The sequence below is a fragment of the Accipiter gentilis genome, chromosome 13 (assembly GCF_929443795.1).
Source record: "Accipiter gentilis chromosome 13, bAccGen1.1, whole genome shotgun sequence".
NCBI classification, from domain to species: Eukaryota; Metazoa; Chordata; class Aves; order Accipitriformes; family Accipitridae; genus Astur; species Astur gentilis.
Genome location: NC_064892.1, coordinates 16,936,666 through 16,957,905, shown reverse-complemented (window position 1 = coordinate 16,957,905; position 21,240 = coordinate 16,936,666). Strand labels below are relative to the sequence as shown.

The window sequence follows — 21,240 nt, the reverse complement described above, 5'->3', positions numbered from 1 at the left end:
GTATATTCTAGAACTCTACATTTCTCTGCATGAATTATACCAAATACAGTATGTATTTCTGAGGAAAGACTACATGAAAAAATTCTAATGAAGGTTTTCAGTGGAAAATGTCATTGAACATTGCCGGTGGAAAACTTGACTACCAAAACATACAAAATACTATTTTGGTAGACAGGCTAACTGATTTTTCCAGTGGAAAGCTTTTCTTTTGTCGGAAGATCAGTCTTTTGTTTAAAACAGGTAGAAACTAATTTTAAATTTAAAATAAATTAACACAAAATTTTTGTTGTTATTAAAAAGTTGTTATGATTCAGAGGTGGCCACTTCATATATGTAATATGACTACACAACACTGAAAGTTTATTTTCTAAAGAACTTACAGCTCTTACCTAATTGAAATTTTTATTTAAAAAATGAAAGTCAGAAGAGCTCAGCCACCATACTTATAAATGTAAAGGGACAAATATATTGCTTTGTGCCTTCATCAGTGCCAGTAGCATTCTATCAGTAACAAGTTACACTGAGTATAGTTGCTAGTGAAGACTGAGCACAGCCATTAAATGTCATCTTGAAAAGTGTTGAGATATTACTCTGAAGAGCAAATGAGTATCTCTGGCATTTAAAGTTCAAGTTAGGTCATTTTTTAAATTATGGTTTTGCACCATTATGTTGTAAATCATGGTGATGATGACACATGAAATATCATATAAATTAGATTTTATGTTATTTTGTCTGGAGATGATTTTTTAATAGACCTGCCATGAATTCTAAAGCGGGACTCAAGCGAGACTTAAACAGTATATACCTTTTCCTGCTAGAGAGCAATAAAATGATTTGTAAAGCTCTGTTCTTCAGTTATTCTCATTACATTAAGTATTGCACAGGACAAGACAATGACTTTTTGATAAACTTTATGAGAAAAATCACTGACTTGGAACTCATATAGTTAGGAGTATGAGGGATACTGGCTCCTTTTACAGGCATATCATAAAATAGAGCAGCATTGACATAATTGAATAAAAACCATAAAACTTAAAGTATGAAAAATAAGGATATTAATATTTTAGTAGTTGAAGACTGAAGTGTAGGTACAGAAGTCAAGATTTTAAGAAGTCAAAAATCACTTTTTATATCAGGTAAAAACACATCTGTTCTCTAAGCATCAGAATCTCTTAAGGTGTCAAATCTTGTATCCTTTGAGGTATTTCCAAAATTTCAGTTGACGTATATAAATATAGTCATACCATTTACCATGCACAGTTGGTTCATTTTGATAGTAGAAATATGATTTCTTATATTGTTTTTTAATTTAAAATTATACATTTATTGAAGGTTAATTAATTAAGTATATTTCCTTAACAGACAGTCTTGGACTCCTAATGCAGCATCCACAAACACTGCTGCAACTTCTCCAATCAAGAAAAAAAGGTATTCATTACCTTCATTGCTTGGTTGCCAGAGGACATATAGCACTATTAAACCTCAGTAATGTATTACAATTACCTAAAAAAATTTACCAACTTTCTCCCCTAGCATGCTCTAACTCCTCAGCAAGCTTCAAGAAATAAACTTTAGCATGCTCTGACTTTTTCCATGGGAGAACTGCATTGCAAGTTCGTCTCTGTAGAGCCAGTTTTGTGAGCCCAGTGGACATACCACAACAGATGCTGTAGCGTATGCCTTTTTAGTGTCTAAGATTAAAGCATTATAGCTCACTGTAATTGCGACCAGTTGAAATCTCTGATGCCGAATTTGACTCTGTGCTGTTGCAGTACATATGAACCACAGAGTTTTCTGCATGATACACAGCTAGCTTTAAAAATCTGGATGTCAGATAGTATTATGTGAGCAAGACTAAAAACAGGGTGTAGAACACAGAACTACATTTTTAATTTAAAATTTACTGCTGGTGATAGCCATATTTTTATGCATCCTTCCCAGCTGCAGATTCTGTCCGTTTGTGATTTTTCTCTTCCATATTTCATGCATAAAAATCTTGATCAGTAGAATTATGAAAGTAGAAATTAAAATGTCATCATTTTCATATTAACAACGCTGCTTGTTCACTGGAAGTTTATGGTGTTTTCAGCCCAGTAGTTCTCTTCAGGCTCTCTGAAGATGTGAAAGGCCATCACTGAATTGCACTGTTTATGGTGCAATTGCTTTTCCCTCACAAACAATTGCTGGATTCATAGTTTTGAGGGGAAAAAAACCAACCAAAAAAAAAGAACTGAAAGTGCTTGTGATGTTTATGTGACCTCTAATACCAGCCTGAATGTGTTTCTTGGGTTGATACTTGACACCCTTTCCTTTGTGCATTTTCTCTGGTTGTCCTTCCCATGAATCATCCATTTATTTGTACCATTCAGGTTGCAGAAAAGACTACCTAGAGTCAGAGAACACGTTTTTCACAACAGTAATTAAAATTATTATTTTCAATTCCATTCAGTTGTCTGGAAAAAAAAAAAAGTTCTAAAAAGTATCTGCATGCAGTATTTCAAAACACTAATAATTTAAGAGAAGTTCCAGGTATTTCTACATCACTTCTGACATTCTAGCATTCATAGTATGCTGTTCAACTGCACAGCATTAAGCTAATACTAAAAAATTTATTTAACACTGACAGGCAATCTTGGATGCCTCCCCTGGTTTCAAGTAGTAAGCCCACAACAGAAACTGTGGAAACTAAACAGTAAGTACTGATGATTGCTAGTTATTTCCTAATTCTTGGGTAAAGCTGATTCTGGGAGTGAGGCAACAGAGCAATTCTTTGAGGGACTGAGTTTGATGAGTGAGATGGCATGGGAAGAGAAAGCATCCCATACCTAAATACTTGTTTGGGCTCCTAGCAGCTTGATGCCCAGCATTGACTAAGGTCTGGGTATATGAAGTGCCAGTGACTTGAGGTTACATAAGTCCTCCCAAAATTTTTCTACAATACTTGTATGCTTTCTTCATGGTTTTGCTCTCCACAAGACAAATCTGCTATAAAGCGACTAGCCGTTAAGGGCAGGAATCTATTGGTGCCGTTTGGTCTGACAGCCAGGGCTAACCCTGGGCCCTTTTGGTTAAGTGTGGACAAAACCTCAAGATCTGCTTAGTCAGCTCTCAGTATGGTGTCCAAGAAATAGTTTAGAAGAAAAGCTCAGGCTAAAGTTTCTTGCAGTTGAATGTTTAATGTTTATTTCTAAACTTGTGGTTGCTTTCTGGCAGACCAGAAAGAGAACAGAGAACATTTCTTATGCTCTCATCTAAAAGCAGAATATGGATGGTTTAAAATATTAATGAATGAACTTTTGTGATATTCTTTGCTTAGGTCCCCTATTGGCTGCATCATGGCCTTGTGCTTCCCTAGTCTTAATCTGGGAAACTTCCAACATGAGTCTTATGCATATCAGTGATGAAAATTAATGAAACAGAAATGAATGGATACATTGTCTTGTTAGGTATAATTCCTTGGTAGACCATTGCCTAGGGAGTTTATGACATCTCTGTCACTGGAAGACTTTAAGATTAATCCTTAAAAACAAGTTTAGCAATTATTTTTAATCTTATTCTGTGTTTACTACTGTCCATCTGTTTAGCCAAGATTCAAAAAGTCACTCACCACCCAGCAGGATAGCTCCTAGATGCTAAAGTTTTTTTGGTTTAAGTCAATGCTTACTAGATATTTTTAATATGTCAACTGTGATGAATTTATCTGGCTTCATTTCAATGTCTCACTATAATCATGGTAATTTTGAAAGCATAGGATAGGATGCATCCTCTATATGGCATCTGCCCAGCTTCCAACAAAAACCTGGGATTCCTGTGTCCTTCTCAACACCAATTATCCAGTTACTCCTCTACTCTCATAGTTCAGAGAAGACCGAAATACAGACATATTCTTTCTGAAGCTTTCATGACTCTTCCTGGATCATCTAGTCACCAAGGACAGTTGGTTAAACAGTGACGGGCATTAAATGATTAATTTGTTTATCATCTAAAAGTGCTTTGAAGATGTGAAAGCTATTTCAAATTGTGAATATCACTACAACTAATAATAGTCACCAAAGGAAAGTCTTTTACTCTCCTGTGAGTTTCAAGTAATAAAGTGCTATGTATAGATGCTAATAACCACAGTTTTAAAAGGTCACTATCAGTCTTAATGATAGGTGGAGTAAAGAGCTGTGTCTTCTTCAAATATGAAAATGATAGATTGTTCTGCTGTCCTCAGGAAGGGAGTTCAGCAATCACGGTTTTGTGGGGGTTTTTTTGGTCAAGGTTTATTATTTACTTACCTTTTCTGATTCTGAGACCTGATTCTAGCCTTCTATAGTCAAGCATGGCATGTAAACTTCCAGAGTGCTTTGCCTCAGTTCCAAGCTGATTAAGCACACTTTACAGAACACTTAAAAGAAATTGCAATTGAAGCTAAGAATATAAGCAGCTCACTGTAATTGAGTTTTTTGGTTGTGAATTGTGTGCTGAAAACAAAACACTATTGATCAGAGTGATTGACTGGAGGATGTTAACTGAAGAATGATTGTCTTAGTAACGTATAAGAATATGATTAGAATTTAGTATTATGCTACTTGAGTTAAAAAAGTTATGTTCCACATTAAGAAACAAAGAAAAATACCATCTTGGAAGGAAGAAAAAATAAAATTAATTGCTGTTGATTGATTTAAAATCTTGCAAAGTTCTTCAATACTAGCATTTTGCTACTTTGTTTCTGAAATGTTTACTCTTTTCTTTCTCTAGGACCACTTCAGAAAATTCAGAGGCTCCAAAGATGTATGTCTTTTTTACTTTGCTTCTTAGCAGATTTAGAAATGAAACACACTCCTGTGCACAACCCTTGATTATTATTTTACATTTATTTATAATACAAAGACTGTATAATCTACCTGGGAGGGTTCCTCCATAGTCAGTGTCACAGAAGCACATGAAGAAGACTTCCTTCCTTGCAGAAATGTAATTATTTTCACATCGCTTAGAACATTTCATTGGATATTTATTCAAATTGAAAAACCAACTGTAACTGCATAAAAAATTAAAAACTGCTTCACAAATTTAGTTCCACAGTTATATATGTTGTTAGGGCAAATAGTCCTTTATATTAAACTGATGGTCTAAAGAGGGAGTGAAAAAGAGAGTGTGAGCAAAGTGAAGGAAAAAAAGTGGTAAATTAAAAACCTGTGCACATGCAAAGGCTTGTAGTAGAAGGCATTAACATAAGATGAATTAATGTAAAGTACTCTAAACTTATTTGAGTATCTGCAAAGGTTGCTCTAATTTTTGAATATAAATTTATTAAATTAATTAATTAATTAAATGTGCATTTCATATGGTCTAAATTAGGAAAAGATCACTTAACCAACCTGTAATTTCATGGCAGCTACACAACTTGTCATGGTTTATTTTGCCATCCTAACAGAAAGATTCTCTAAAGCACATAACTCTATTTCCAACTGTATTGGCCACCTCCTCCCTTTCTTATAATTTCTTATAATTTTAGTATTCCTGTAGTGGCCAATCTGACTGTTAACACAAATAAGAAAAATAGGACATTGTAATTGTTTACTTATTTAATTTTTTAAAAATCAGTACTTTGCTAAACAAGTAAAATGCTAGTCTTTACTAAATAAGTAAAATTTATTTAGCAGGTAGGAAATGGTAGAAGGTAGAGAAGTATTTAAAAGTTCCTTTATTACTGAAATAATTTTGACACAGTAAAGAAACTCTGCTTTATTAGTGTATCCACGCTAGAAAAACAGCTAGTCTTAGAATAGTAATTTTTCAAAAAGCTCAGTGGATGCAGTAATCCAGTGAACTAAAGCATTACATAGCTCTTTATACATGTATCCTTTACATATATATAATATACGTATTTATATATATTATGTATATTTATATCAAATATATATATATGATATTTAAAGAAAAAAAACCAAAAAAGTTTCCCAAAGAAAATCCGATCTCACTGTGGTTACAGTTGTAAGAAATACTACATCTGCAATGATAGCCCATTTCAATGATACAATGTGTTTCCAAATATCTTCCTGTGCCTTAAGTATGTTTTCACCACTCCTATTGCAGGGCTGCCTTTTCATCAGATCAGGTTACCCCTCAGAAATCAAAGACTGATGTGGATGATCAAGCTACAGCAAGGTAACATAAGCAGATATAATGAAAACAGTGCTTTGATAAACATTGATAAATGTGATATTAAGTACTCTGATTTCCATATTTGATAGCTCATTTGGACACGGTGTGTGATAAATGCAGCATTTACCTAGTCCTAACAATTAGCCCAGAAGTACAAACTATGAATTCCTTCTTATTGACTTGATAAGTTATCTCTGATGTTTAATTTTTTATTCTTTCAGTCTGTCTAGCCTGAATCTTAAAGAGCAGCATATAGATAGTTGCTGCAAATGTTTGGAAACAGATGAATTGAAGTGGTATGGATTATACAGTATATTTTCTTTGGTCTTCAATAAATTGTGGGAGAGGTAATATCTACACACTACTATGTATATAAACAAAAAAACAACTTGTGCATTGTAGTGTTAACATTTTAAATAGTAAAACCCCAACATATACCATTTAGTGTGACAAAATTAGTACATTTGAACAGATGGACTTCTTCTTGTAGTATGAGTTAGATGGCATATGTACTAATGTATCTTGGAAAGTGTACAGAATACCATGAAAACTATTGGTGGAAAAGACAGAGAAATTTTATTATATTTTTTTTTACTGAAGTTTCAGCAAATCATATGGTTCTCTACTGATGGAGATGTTACATTTTTCAAAACAATCAGCAATAACCATGCAAAAAATACGACGCTCTGACCTTGACCAGAATAAAATGCCTGAATATGCGATTAAAAAGTGAGTGAATTAGAAATAGATTTCCAGATATTCACTGAGAATTACAGTAGCTCATTTTGCAGTGTTTACCTGGAAATATTAAATACTGCAGACACTAAAATCAGTTTAAATTAGATAATTTTATTTAATTTGATTCATAAAGTACAGTTTTCTGGGGTCTGAAGCCACATTCTATATTATTTTGAATCATGCTCCCCTCTCCCAAAGCCTCCAGTATGTAAAAACAGTACAAAATAATTAAGAAAGACATCCAAAAGATGTCTGATAGTGTAATCCCTAGGAAAAAAGCAATGTTTCAGTGAAATATTTTCCTGCCAACAAATGTGGGTGATCTTAGAAAATTAAATATGCCACTGTATTAACTAGGGAAGTCACGGCCATTCTTCACTCCTAAAGGCTTGTTAAGGTCTTACTTAATCCTCACCCTCAATCAGTTCACATTCATCATCCCCCGGTGGCTTTCATTACCATATCAAGCTTTGTATTCCTGTCCCTCCATTGGTGGAGAGATGAAGGAATATTTTACTGGTCTGCAAGTTTCTATGGTAACATTGTGCTGCTACAGCTATTTGTGTCACTATATAAACTATAAGTAGCCTGTAATCTTAGTAGGCAAAATTCAGCCCCCTCTACTCCTGCTACAATTCCTTTACATTTGGCTTGTGCTTCAGATGTCATCCATCTGCTGCTGCTGTGTTAGCTTCATAAAACTACAGATTTTTGTTAAATTTACGCTAACCAAAAATGCATTAAGCAGCTGTCAGCAGAAGTGCTTTTTTTCTATTAAAGATGTCATATAAATACTACACTTCTGGCAAAAAATGGTTGTGCCACACAGGGGAAGTAAATGGTAACACCAGCATTTATTAAAACAATATTTTATATTACATATTTTAATTTCCTATATTTTTACTTAGAATGGAAAGATTTTCAGGTCATGCTTTTTAAAGTCATACTTAATTGATTATTTGTCTTTCACTCAGGATTCTGATAGGGATATTAAAGGAATAATGAATTAATTTCAGCGTAAAATAAGTAGAAAATGGCAATTGTTTTCTATCAAACTGGTCAGCAATACACAGAAAATCTTTTGGAAGGGATTTACCTGGAAAGGATGTCAGATACTATCTCTTTTGGCTAAAAGTGTAAGCTTCATTGTGCACTGTTCCATGCAAGGCCTAACACTGATTCTGTTAACATAAAAAGCAATTTTTGCATTGTTTTCAAGTACAACAGTTAGATGTGGCATCCATCTTAAAACACAGAGTATACAATAATATATATAGCATATCTGGAGGCATGGACATACGGACCTCCACCTCATGGATATGATTAACAGAATGGAGTAGGCATCTCATGATTAGTTAAGGCATTTATAGGTACACTAGACAACATAAGTAGGCTAGGATCCAGAAAAAATAAAGATAACCACTGTCTAATAATTGTGTGTTTTTCAGAGCATAATAGGTCATCCTCAAATCAGGTCTCTTGGTATCTTACAAATGCAGTAGCGTATGAGCACTGCAATGGATACATTACAGAAACTTTTTTCTGATTTACTCAATGGGTCTTTTATTCATTGCTTATCAAGTTCTTTTTGTGTTTTGTTTCCACTTCAGTGAAGATCCAAGATTCTCACTCTGTGTTTTTCCATTACAGAATTGTTGCAACCATTAACTGCAGGTGTTTAAAAAAAAGCATGTTTTAAAGAACCATGTTCTGTAGGTAATACTGTTAAACCACTTCAAATATCCCAAGGGTGTTTAACAGCTTTAGTTGATCTTTCCTTAATGATTATAGTTAGGATCAAAAATGTGTATTTCTATAAACTGCTTTTATATGGTGTTCACTTGTATTCAACTACGCTGCTTGCTTGCACGTGATCTATACAGAAAGTAACAGTATTTAGCACAGTGGGCCACATTTACCAGTGCAGTAACAAAGGTATTACTACCAAAAGATGCAGAATAATCAAAAAGCCGTATTTCCAAGAATTCATAAATTGTAGAAGTAATGAATTTATCTTTTCTTTTGCATAGGTATATCAGAATTTGTGTTGGACGTATGTGAGGAGAAGCTTTTGAAGTGATAGTAACAGGGGCTATATAAGAACTTAGACATCTCACTCAGCTCTTAAAGCATCCTTGGTGAGATTGTCTGCTACCAGTGAATGACTCTTAGTCTGCAGGGGCACAGGGCATATTGTAGAAATTTTACAGAAACATGCCTTTTTGGTATGCCATCAACAGCAGAGCTAGCTTGAAGAAAATGTTGCAGCTGTATATTTGTATGTATGTGGGTAAGAGAGGCAATTTCTAGAGAAAAGAAACAAGGAACTAGAATATTTTTCTGACATAATTAAGCAGATAGTATGTTCTTGGCTCTTTATCATTTTATTTTCTATAAATTACCATACATTGAATATTAGTTCTGTACCAGTTTTTCTTATATGGTACAGGATAATTAACTATAATCACTCCTGTTAGATAGTAGCAAATTTAGACAATGCTGTAAATATGTTTGTATTATGCTCCTTTTTAATGATATTCCTCTTTGACTCGACATGTGTTGCCAGTTTTCATTATAAAAGACCATGAAAGAACACATTAATTACCTGTGCTTAAACTACCTCTTGTAACAAGGACACATTTTTCTGTGTCTATCAACATCTGGCAACTCTGAAGAGTGGAAAAAATAAGATTCAGGTTTTTTTGAAATTATTTTAAAAAATTGAGTAAATTGGTATCAACTTGGAATTTTTCAAACCAATGGAATTAAAACCATCATGTCAGGTCTCCTAAGTGAACATTTATTGATAAAACTTTTATTGTTCTAAAGCTGCAAAGAGCGCAAACCTGAAAGAACACATAGGTGCATTTTGAAGCATTGGCCAATTATGTGTTCCCATTACATGAAAGAGAGAAATCTGTTCTATGGAGAGAGACAGGCAATTCCAAACAGCCACTGGAAACATCCTAGAGAATTATCTTAGGTTCGGCTAAAGTTCAGATGACCAAAATTAGAAGGCATGACTCCCACACAGGTATTCCTGTGTGACTTTTCCATTGTGATGTCTTTTTTGTTTGCTTTCACTTTTTAGTGAGACCTTCAGGAGACCTCTAAAATGTTCTGGAGGACACTTACGTCACTCAAAATGTTGGAAACAAGGATACTAAAACAGAACTCACGTAGGCATATCCATAATTCAGTAGTTGTAACTGCAGCCAGATATTGCTTTGGCTACAATGACAATTTTTTCTTTATGGTAAAGTGAAGTGGCTTTACACTTTCTAAATTGTTTTTGATAGTACAAATTAATACAGTCATTTTTGATGATACATCTTTGCATTTCAGCAGAAGGCATTTTCTAGTGACAGGGACCTTCTGCCTCCCAATTCTGACAGATCAGGCATTCAGTGGAATGTCAGTTTACAGCTTTTCTGCATGTTGATATAAATGATTTCCTGTTGCAGAGCTTATGTGAAGAGATCCAAGCCCATTATTCCTAACTGAAAAGTTAATATAGTGTTTACAGGGTCATACATATCCTCCAAGCAAAACTGAATAAGTTGTTTTCCTTTTTTCAGTGATCTTTCCCAGTCCACTTCCTATAAAACATTCTGATCAACAGCTTCTTCCTCTGTATTTAACTCCAAAATCCTCTGGGTGAAGCATTACACTGGTTTTGGCACAGTATAAATTGGCTTTCACAGTTGACTGCAGACCTCTTCTGTTCCCTCATCCTCGGCTGTTACTGATGAAAGGGCTGAATGAGGGCTCCTGGCACTGATTAGTCAGCATAGTGGTGTGGAAGGAAATGCACCCTGCTTCAGAATAAATGCCACTCTTTTCTCAAAGAACTTCTTTATTCATTCTCAGTTATACTAATGATAAAATATGATATAGGGACAGTAAAGAAGCTACGGATGGCAGATCAAAATTCAGCTGGGCCCATGATGTTAAGCTTTATCCAGTGAGATGCCTGACATACTTAACGTACTCTAGACCAACTCTTTTAGTTCAGATTTGGAAGGTCCAGTTGGCAATCGGTTGGTTTTGTCTTCTTTTGTGCTGACATGACTAGGTCAGAAATGCCCTTAAGGTTCTAGCGAGACTTGGTTAGTGTGGTCTTTGCATATTCCATCATGTCAGAAGAAGAAACTGTTGATCGGAATGCTTTGTGGGAGGTCAACCGGGAGAGATCACTGAAGAAAGGACAACAGATGCAGCTTGTTTGGTATCATATTTAGAAATATTATATATCTCTTATAATATCATCTATTAGAAAGAGGGAGTCACCTCAGTAGATTTATTATCCTGCTCAGGGCTTTTAATCAGAAAACAGATGGAGATCTATTAAAAATACTGTGTATGACTCCTTTAATAGATCTGCCTCTGGCCTCACTGAGTGTCCAGGGATTTGACATGAAGTGCCGCACTGATTAAAGACATTACGGCAAGTCTTGTGAAACTTGTGTGGTCCTTCAGTTTTCTGGTCCATAAAACAACACCTACAATATTGGTGCTTGGGTATTTTGTGGACTGTTTGTGTATCAGCAAAGAGGGATGATGAAATCCTAGGTAACAAGGCAAGAATGCCTTCAGGAATTAGGGAACAGCTGGAACTAGAAATGGGCTTAGCAAGACTTTTACAGGTTAAGTAAGCATTCACTGAATGACTAGGGAGTTGTGGTCACATACTTTCCTGTCTGATACTTAAGGTTTAAGAGCATGGTTTGGGCCTGTTTAAAATTTTGTTTCTCACTCTTTCCCACACATGTCCGGGTTCAACCTCAGTTTGGCCTTAGCATAAGGACAGTCAGAAAATGTGACCAAACTTTTTAAAATCTATTTTTGTTGACTGTTTTCTTCATTGCCTTCCCAATTTGCAAATACAAACATTAGAAAGGTTTTCGTTGCTTTCATCAAATAACTAATGACATCACTAAAGCTCTGTAGGCATGGTTCATGTTTCCTGTTTCTATGCCATTTGAAACTTTACCTGAATGTTTTCAAGATTAAAAAAAAAAACAAAACCAAAACCCCCAAACCAAACCAAAAAAACTTTTAGCTGTGCTTGAATGTCTGGATGGGATTAATTTGTGTTTTCCTTCTTGATGGTGATCTGACTTGTCACCAGTTAAACCAGAATTACAGAACTATTATCCACTGAAATAAATGAGATTCACAAACAGATCTCACAGAGCAGAAGGACTGAAAAGTATTAGATCATTATCTCAAGTGAACTGAGTTAGAAATCAAATGCAGACTGAAAGGCAAAGCAAAATGTAGACAACTCAATTTATCTAAGTTTTTAATACAGAGCATAAGAGGGAAAAAATCATACTTTGTGATTGCATCATACATTCATTTTTATAACTTTAAAGATTACTTACTGAACATGTCCATAGGTCTTTTGCACATTAAATCAAGGAAGACATTAGATACCCAACATTAATAAAATGAGATAACACAAAAGACATTTGTTCTGTAAATGAAGGAACATTTGCTGATATTGTTTCAGGGTCAGAGATATTAAGCTTTTGAAATTTAGCTAATTTCTGGAGAGCTTATCACACAAACCCTAAATAATTTCCCTTCTTGTTTGGGTCTGAGAGGCATAGGGGTCCAAGATATGGCAGAACAGGAGTGTCTGGTTAAACTAAGCCATAAATTTTGCATGCAGTGTGCCTTGACAGCTTTTTTTAAACCTATTTTACTTATCTTCTTTGCTAGCCTTTTATTCTGCTGGACTCTCTTCATTAGTTGTCAAATTTCTAATCCTATTTTACACAGGCAGCTAGAGGCAAAATAGCAGACAGCAGCAGCAAAATTCATGGTTAACAAGTTTATAGCATGAAGCCCATAGTGGCCCAGTTGCACACAGGTTTTTCTGGCCTTGAGAGTGGGGCTTTCTTGTAGATGCATAGTGCTATTTTAAGCATTTTTGTGCAAGGGGATGTTAAAGGCAGAATAGACTTTTTTTTCTGGAAGTGGTCCCTTACAAAGGAAAAAGTAAATGAAGTAATAGAATTATCTTCCATACTTCAGTGATGCTAACAAACACACCTAGGTCTTGTTCTAAGTCTTAACATTTTTATTTTATAATAAATTCATTGTTTTTTTCAATACTGGATCCTTTGGTACAAAATGTGATACAAAATCCTCTGTACTGCTGTTCCAAGTATTTTTATGCAGAATAAAAAAGTATATATTTGTTTTCCTGAGTTAGGTGCTCCTAAAAAAATTCCAATCATGTCCTATGGGGGTATTAAAATATTTCATCTTCTTGAATTTACGAGCAAACTATATATTCTTCTCCTGGCAGGCTGTCTGACCTACCTCATTCTCATCCATTTTGAAAAATACGCACTCTAGGCAGAATGTTCACAGTGATGTAATGTCTGTCTCTGAAAATACTATGCTTGGAGGTGGCATCCTTTGGAATGGCCCATGAAAAATGTCAGCATCTATTACAAGCCACCTACCATATTTGAAAGATATTTCCCCAAGTTTGTCTAAACTGCTTTGTGTAGAAGTTTTATGCTGCTGTTTTCCATCATCATCTATATTTTTTAAAATTGTTGACATATTTAAGAAATAGGAATTCAATTCAGCCATCCTTGGACATTGAAATAGTTTATTTTTTCAAATGACAGTTATATCTGCAACTGGAAAACCTTCTCCACAACAGCCTTTCACTGCATCTGATATTCTGATATTCAAGGAGCTTCTTTAATGTATGAATATATGTTAGTCTCTTCTCCACTTTAATACTTGACATCTCTTTTAGAAGTATTAGAAAAGGTATACATTGTATTGCTGATTTTTAGCATCTAACAACTCTCAGATGAAACCTAAACTGAAATTCTGTTTAGGCTCTGTATTGCACATCCACTCTAATTTTTAATGTGAGACTGGGTTATGTGGTGATGTCAACACTGATACCCACTGTGTGCTATTGCTAAAGTAAATGTAGCTTTGCTAACAACGAGACATTAAAAAACTCAGCAAAAGTATGCCCTGAACCTAATCAGATAAGTTCTGACCTATCCACTATGTCCTGCAGCTTGCCCTGCTTTACATCTTATCCTTTTATAAACAACAGCTTTCAAACTTTAACTTCAGTTGCTAATAACCCGAACTATGCTTGAACCAGCAGTTGAAGTTGCGTATCGTATGACCTCTCCTTTGCACTAGCCAGCCACCTCAAGGCAAAGAACTTGCAAGATGTCAGCCCTGATTACTTGCTGCAGTCATGTCAAGCAGATGTTTCATGAGGGTGAAAGTTTGAGAAATGTTACCAGTGCAATAAATTAATTTCTTCTAACGGTTATGTTTTACAGAAGTTTTGTTCCATAGGAACCATAAAGCATAGCTGAACAGGTCAGTCAGCATGTATTTTTGTGCTGTAATCTGCAGCTGCAACTGTTTCTGTTCACTTTTTAGCACTCTTCAGTGTTGGTGTTCTATAAATCAGGCTGCAAGTTGACAAGGAGTGCACATGCAGTCTAGACTTTTATTACTTTTGTTACTATCCCTTTGGACAGTAAGTAAAATCTTCCTTGCAAGCCATTGGGATACTCAAAGCACTGAAAATAATGTATGAGGAAGTAAAAAAATGCTGTTGGCTGCAAAGTCTGCAGAAGGGAACTAGCTCATCTATCCCTTGAGTTGCACCAAGGATTAATATGGGTCAGTACACACATTTCTGAATGAATGATTCTTAAATTATTGAAGTTTGTAAATCTTCCCCTACCCCCCACCCCCACAATGATTTCCAAACAGGTAATAGGTCAAGGCTGAACTATTTTAGATAACTCCTCTTTTTTTTGTTTGAAAACCCTGTGCAAAGTCAACAGAGCAATTTAAGGTGAAGCAAATCTGAAGTTATCCGGGAAAAGTGTTAAAATACATGTGAAAACTTAAAAAGATTGTGTTTTAAAGCCAGAATCTTTCCTGCTGATCTACAGGAGTTTCTTCCTTCCCTGTCAACAGAAAAATGTTACCTACAAGAAGAACAAGTATATAAGTGATATAACACATTCCCAGTGTTCTACAATCAATTTCTATAGTGTTATTAATTCAATTGTGTAGCATTTGATAAAAAACCACTAAGATATTTTAACATTTCTTTCAAAGGTTAACACAAGAAGTTCTAGTGGTGGGAACATATTTTACCTACACTGTATTTGCTTATTTTTATAGGAAGGTGTCTTCAGTAAATTTATCTGATTCTGAAGGAAGAACCCCCAGGAATTATTAAAAAATATGAAATTGAAAATTGTAAAAAAGTTAATACAATATTTTATATCTATACCATGAGTAAAAATTTCAAACATATCTGTTCTACTGAGTTAAGTCTCATAAAAAATGTATTGGAATTTGATTCTGCAAATGCTTATATTCCTTTGAAAATCCGACATAGAAGGATACTGGCCTGCAGGGCACAGCTTTGCTACTGTCACAGCCTTTCTGTTGCTCCACACTGTGAAAGTCAGCAGAAGTAAGCAGAAAGGCTACTGATAACCCTGCTGAGTAAACTGCATATAATCCTATGATTGCAACCAGAATGAACAGGAGGCCCAACTCTCTTGCTTTCTGTGCTTTGGGTGAATGTGCAACACTGAGGCTGACACATATGTGAGGGTTGCATAGCACATAAAGATCATAATTGAGGTAGCTGCAATTGCAAAGCTTCAGTAGGCTTTATAGAAGACTTGACATGCATATTTTAAAATACCTCTAAGAACATAAAGGAATGGAGAATACAGCAGACAAGAATAATAATGTATATTTTACTCAAGCCAGACACATACACAGCTGGAGGTTTTTTCTTAATACAAATAGCAAAAATATAAGCCAACAAAGTAACTATCTGTGGACTTATTAGACTTATTATCATTTTAGTGTTGCTACCTCCAAGTACTGAGGAAGCAATTTGCCATCCAGTTTGTAAAGGAAAGGATAATTTTGGATAACCACAAGACTCTGGCTTCTGAAGGAAAACTCTGAAAAGTGTGAAATCTGTGATAATATAAAGAGAATTTACAAAAATATATAATATGTAGATTTATTAGACTGGTATGGAATTCTTGTTAAGTGGCAGTAGACTCTCCTTGCGTTGAACTGGTTTTGTTTCATTCCTAAGCAAACGGAGGTCTTGATAATCTCATCAAAGAGAGACCCAAAGCTGGCAAACATGACCAAGAAGAAATCTGAAAAGGCTGTCTTTATCTTTCACTGAGATGCTGTTTCATGATAGAACTGTTCAGAATGAAATGTCAGTAATGAGACTGTATGGAACACTGTTGACTACCAGGTTACAGAACAGGTCCTACAGCTGGCGGACTGTCATGCCATCATGGGCATCACTCTTTTCCCATTGCTTTCTTTTGAAGAGTAAATTTTTCAATTTTTTTTTGTAGTGAGTTAAGGTTACTAGATAGTAACTTTTTAGGTAAAGTTGCTGAAAGTTCTTCAGGAGAGGAGATTGCAGTTGGAAAATGCATTTTCATCAAAATGAAGTGTTTTATAGAAATGTTAACATCAGCGCAACCCTTTGAAGGGAAATAAAGGCAGTCAAAGCAACACCCCATGTTTTGACTTGATACTACTAAATGTTCCATTCAAAGAGTACAAAAGACATTAAAGACATTGATTTATATTTCTAATAGTTACATTACATTAATATATATTACCTGTTTAATGTTAGTATATTGAAAAAGAAAATTAATTAACCAACAAGATCTAATTCAAGGAAGATTTTTTTTCCCCCTTATATCAGATAATAATAGTAAATCACATCCTATTTCTTTTATGGAAGTTCAAGGATCAGTGGATGTAACTAGTTCTCAGCATTGCTCAGTTTCAACATGAAATTTCTTATGACAAGGGAGAGTTTAACTGGGAAGGAGCTGGTCTAGATAGCCTACCAAATAGACTAATGGACTTTTTGCTGATTTATCCAGAAAGACTTAGTCCATAATTACTTTTTAGCTAAGAAAGTGTTCATGCACATATCAGAAATACTTGGCTAATTGTATTTTCTGGTAAAGATTTTTGTTATATCATAGCATATTAAAAGGGAGGTACTCTTTGAAGTTGTCCATGATGGATGTTCAGCAGGAATTATACTTTTTGACATAAGTATTAGTTATAACTTGTTGTTTCCAAAACATAATTTGGTCCTCTTGTTCCAGAAGAGTGTGTGCTTATGTGCATATGGTGGGCATATGGCTGTGTCTATGAATATCTTTGAATTACTAAAATGATGTATGCTTTGAACTTTTCATCAGTTTAATTTTGTCTTTCATAAAGAATGTGTCAATTATAATTTCTTTTTAAGTGAGTGTTTAATTTGGCTAATTGACAGCTGGCTATACTAATTGTGATTTGATCTGGGTTTTGTTCTGTCTTTAAAGGAACCAAGATCTCGATAACCTCACCAAAGTAAATCCAAGTTCTTTCACAAGTGATAAGGAGTAAGTCTTCAAAGTTTCTCAGGCCCTGCTTTTCTAAGGCAGTGAGTAGTTTGTAACTGTGAGAATGTCAGGAAAGGTAATGTTGCAAATCTGTAAAAAGTTTAAAGATTAATAAGTAGCATTCCTTATACAGAATGATGAGTATAAAAGTACAGATTAATTAACTGACATGCACGCTATCAGCTGAACAAGAAATATCTATGGCAAGCTTCCATACATGCCTTATATGCTTCCTCACTAAAATTATTAAAGAAATATTTTAATATAGTTAGAGAAGGGGCATTAAACAAAATATTGCAGAACTCATGGATGATAAGTGTTGCCCCAACAGGGTGTAACAAAGCGTTTCATTCAGCAAGGGCAGTGATCCGTAAAGAACAGCTTGAACTTACATTTCCGAACAGCACATCAGTTCAGTGTGTTTCAGGCAAAGTATCTTGTGGTCCGTAAGCAGCCCTTCAGCATATGGAAAGGGAGGATCTGCCAGTATACAGTGCTAGTAAGAACGATGTAATATTTGTCACACCTAACACTGAAATTCTACAGATAACTTCAAGAATGATGTTCTAAACAGTAGCAGCACATAAATGTTGCTAATGTGATTATCTATTTTACAGCAGACAATCTCACATATATGTATACATACATACATATGTATTTGTCCACTTAGCACTAACCTGTAAGTTGAGTCTGATTTTTTTGCAAATTTTAATTCACAGAGAATTTATTAGGGTAGAGTCCAATACTTTGAGACACTACTGAATTTTAGGAGACATCCAAAGTTTTAAGATTAATAAGCCTATAATGGATTGAAGTGAGCAAGTTAGCAGCTTCACAAAGCTTAGTCTTTTCCTTTTGCTCCCTACTTCTACCTAAAGGGGATCAGGGTTTTTTACATTAGTTAGAGTGCTTTTCATAGGTCATACCATTCTCTAATTTGCTGAACCATTTTAAAATAATTTTTAAAAATTCCAGAGGAAAAACTAACCACTAGTGTAATTGTATTTATGAAATTAAAAAAAAAGGTGTTTCCTTCTATGTAAACTTTGTGAGTCTTTGGATGCTTACTTTTTCAGTATAAGTACATACATAATCAATGCTTTAAGTGTTAACTGTGATGACACATGGAGGTAATTTCTTATCATTCCAAAAGCAAAAATATGTGGACATTTGGACATATTTTTAGGTGTCGTCTTAAGAAGTAGAAGTTTCTTAGTTTAAATAAAAACATATTTTTTTGCAAATTAATGATGCAAACAAGCATTAAGCTGCCGGGAGCCTGTAAATGAATACTAAGTTCTTTGAAAGTTCATGTTTCTCCTTCACTGTCTTGACTGGCAAAGAACAGTCTTAAACTACTGCATTGATACAATTAAACAAAGCCTTTTTATTTTCTTGGCTGTACTAGATAATATTTTTTATTTAATTGTACAGAACTTTACCCTGTTACTGAAAAAATGTAAACATATTTTCTTATTATGGTCAAACCCATAAGTATTTTCAAATTTTGAACATAAACTTAACTAACGATTTACTTTTTTTCCCTTTAAATGTGTTCATAAATATATTTCTTTCTTTTACTACACTTTACCTCTTCCCAGATAGGGGGAATATTTTAACAGTTGTATTTGTTTGTTGTTTCAGAGGAAAAGACCTTGAGGATTTTACTGAAATAAATACTGCTGGTCAGAAAAATAAGAGGCAAGGCTGTCATAATCTTTCCCTTATATACTTATAAAATGTTTGTGGTTGCTTGGATATTAGTATTAGCTCTGTTCTGTAAAGATCATTAGAGGAATCAAAATTAATATTTTTATTTCATTTAAACCATAGAATTTTAACTTTTTAAAATTCTTAATTGAATACAGGCTAGTAAATACAAATAATTCAGTGTGGAAGAAATGCAGGTAGTACTTGACTTTATCTTATTGCAACTCTAAACAGTCAGTGCATGACCACCAAAGTTCTTTAAATAAATGTGAAATGCTTCATCAAACTAAAAATTGTCCTTTAAATACAAAAGAGGAGTATCATAAATAAATTAAAACCCCCTCTTTTTTCTTATTATCATTATTCATTTTCAAATGAGAATCAATGTGGCCTTTTTTTTCATCTTAAACAATTCTTCAATAGATAACATTTTTATTTTTAATTACAGGCCATTTATTATAAAATATTAATGTAAAATTATATTAATATATTATATAGATGCCATATATTAATAAGTGCATTTATTATATAAAATCAGTTATTTCACAGCCAGTGATTTATGAGTTACTAGTATAAATGTGGTCATATGGTCCTAAAGATTGTATACAACCCTAGATAATAGTAGTTGCAACAGGAACCTGGGCCGGATGTAACGTCACAGCAAACACACTTTGGCAGCCATTTCCATAGCTCATGGTGCTGGTGCCTGAATGAAATTATATTATCAAGTTAAAATGATAGAGCCATAGTCAGTTTAAGAAGATGTAGGCGAGCCCATCACCTGTGGCATGGCAACACAATGCGACACAGCAGTCATAAATTGAAACAAGAGAGATTCAGACTGGATAGAAGGAGGACTGTCCAGCAGTGGAGCAGGTTGCATGGAGAGTTGTGTCATCTCTGTCCTTGCAGTTTTTCAAGACCCAACTAGAAAAAACCCTGAGCAACCTGGTCTGAGGTCCCTGAATTCCAGCCTGAATTATCCTACAATACTGTAATGAACTTAGCATTTTTGAGTAGTTTGCCATTCTTTTGTAGTGTCACACTGGAAAGAAACTGAAAAATATTGAAGTTTGAACTGATAATGCTTACTTCATAACTAACTAAACACTTATGTTATGAAACAATTGTGATACATACTCAATGTAGTCAGGAATCTTCCTTGTGAGATGCATATAATTATTTTCTCCTTCAACATAAGTAATTCAACTCATTTAATATGTTTAGGTTTAATAAAATAATTTGATTAATTCTGAGGTCTTTCTCACTCTCACAGAGCTGAGGACCTTGGTGATCACACTGAAGTAAAGTCTGCTGATGACCAAAAAAAAAAGCGGTGAGACTCAATCCATAGTTCTCTAAAATTTAAACAGCCAATATCAAGAGTTATAGCTGTTTAGTGTGGTACTAGAAAATGTGAATTCCTTATACAAGCAAGCAGAACTTGCATAACTTGAGTAATATATCTGTATTATTTCTGGAATGTGCCTGATTAATCAAATATAACAATATAGCTGCATGTATTTTGATGACAAGCAATGACTCAAACCTAGTCTTGTAGTGAATGAAAATGCCTAGTGATAACATTTTCATAAATATTTTTGTGTTTATCTAGGTATTTTGTGAACTCAGCTGTTAGCATCTCAAAGCGTTATAAGTAAATGCATTCCTAGTTTAAAAGTTTCACTGCTACTAGGTTTCATTATTTGCAAAAACTAAGAACCATTTTGGTCAATTAAAGTGAAGTTAGTATTATGGTTTTAGGTACCATTCTGATGGTGTCTTTTTGAGTCTTCCATTTAGTTGTATATCTAAATGAAGAGGAAGAGCAACTATCTGTATACATAAGCAGTTTTGCTATTTTTTAATATAAAATATTTTTATCCTAGCAGTCCCACTTGACAGTCTGACCAGAGAAGCACACACTGAGTATCTACGGTGAATGAGTTTCTTTTTTAGTTCTGAAAGGGGGCCTGTCAGATTACCAGTCAAGCACAATAAAGGGTGCTGCTTCATGCAGCATGCTATGCATATAAAACAGTGACCAGCACTGAGCGAGGTTCATTTAGCAAAGCTTCAGACCTTGGCAAGCTCACTGAAATGAATCAAGCTGCAGCCCAAACATCCAGAGTTAAGGCTTATAATCATCAAGTTGTTTCAGAATATA

The 21,240-nt window shown here is 34.5% G+C and overlaps 1 protein-coding gene across 1 annotated transcript in view; it reads left to right on the top strand.

The window, feature by feature from the left end:
• The window catches only part of SCEL (sciellin), a 31,931-nt gene that overhangs the window by 9,933 nt on the left and 758 nt on the right, over window positions 1-21,240 (top strand). The window contains exons 6-8 of the mRNA XM_049815666.1: window positions 1,363-1,428; window positions 6,082-6,153; window positions 6,372-6,446. Of these exons, the coding sequence (XP_049671623.1) occupies window positions 1,363-1,428; window positions 6,082-6,153; window positions 6,372-6,446 (213 nt within the window). The remainder of the gene's footprint in view (window positions 1-1,362; window positions 1,429-6,081; window positions 6,154-6,371; window positions 6,447-21,240) is intronic.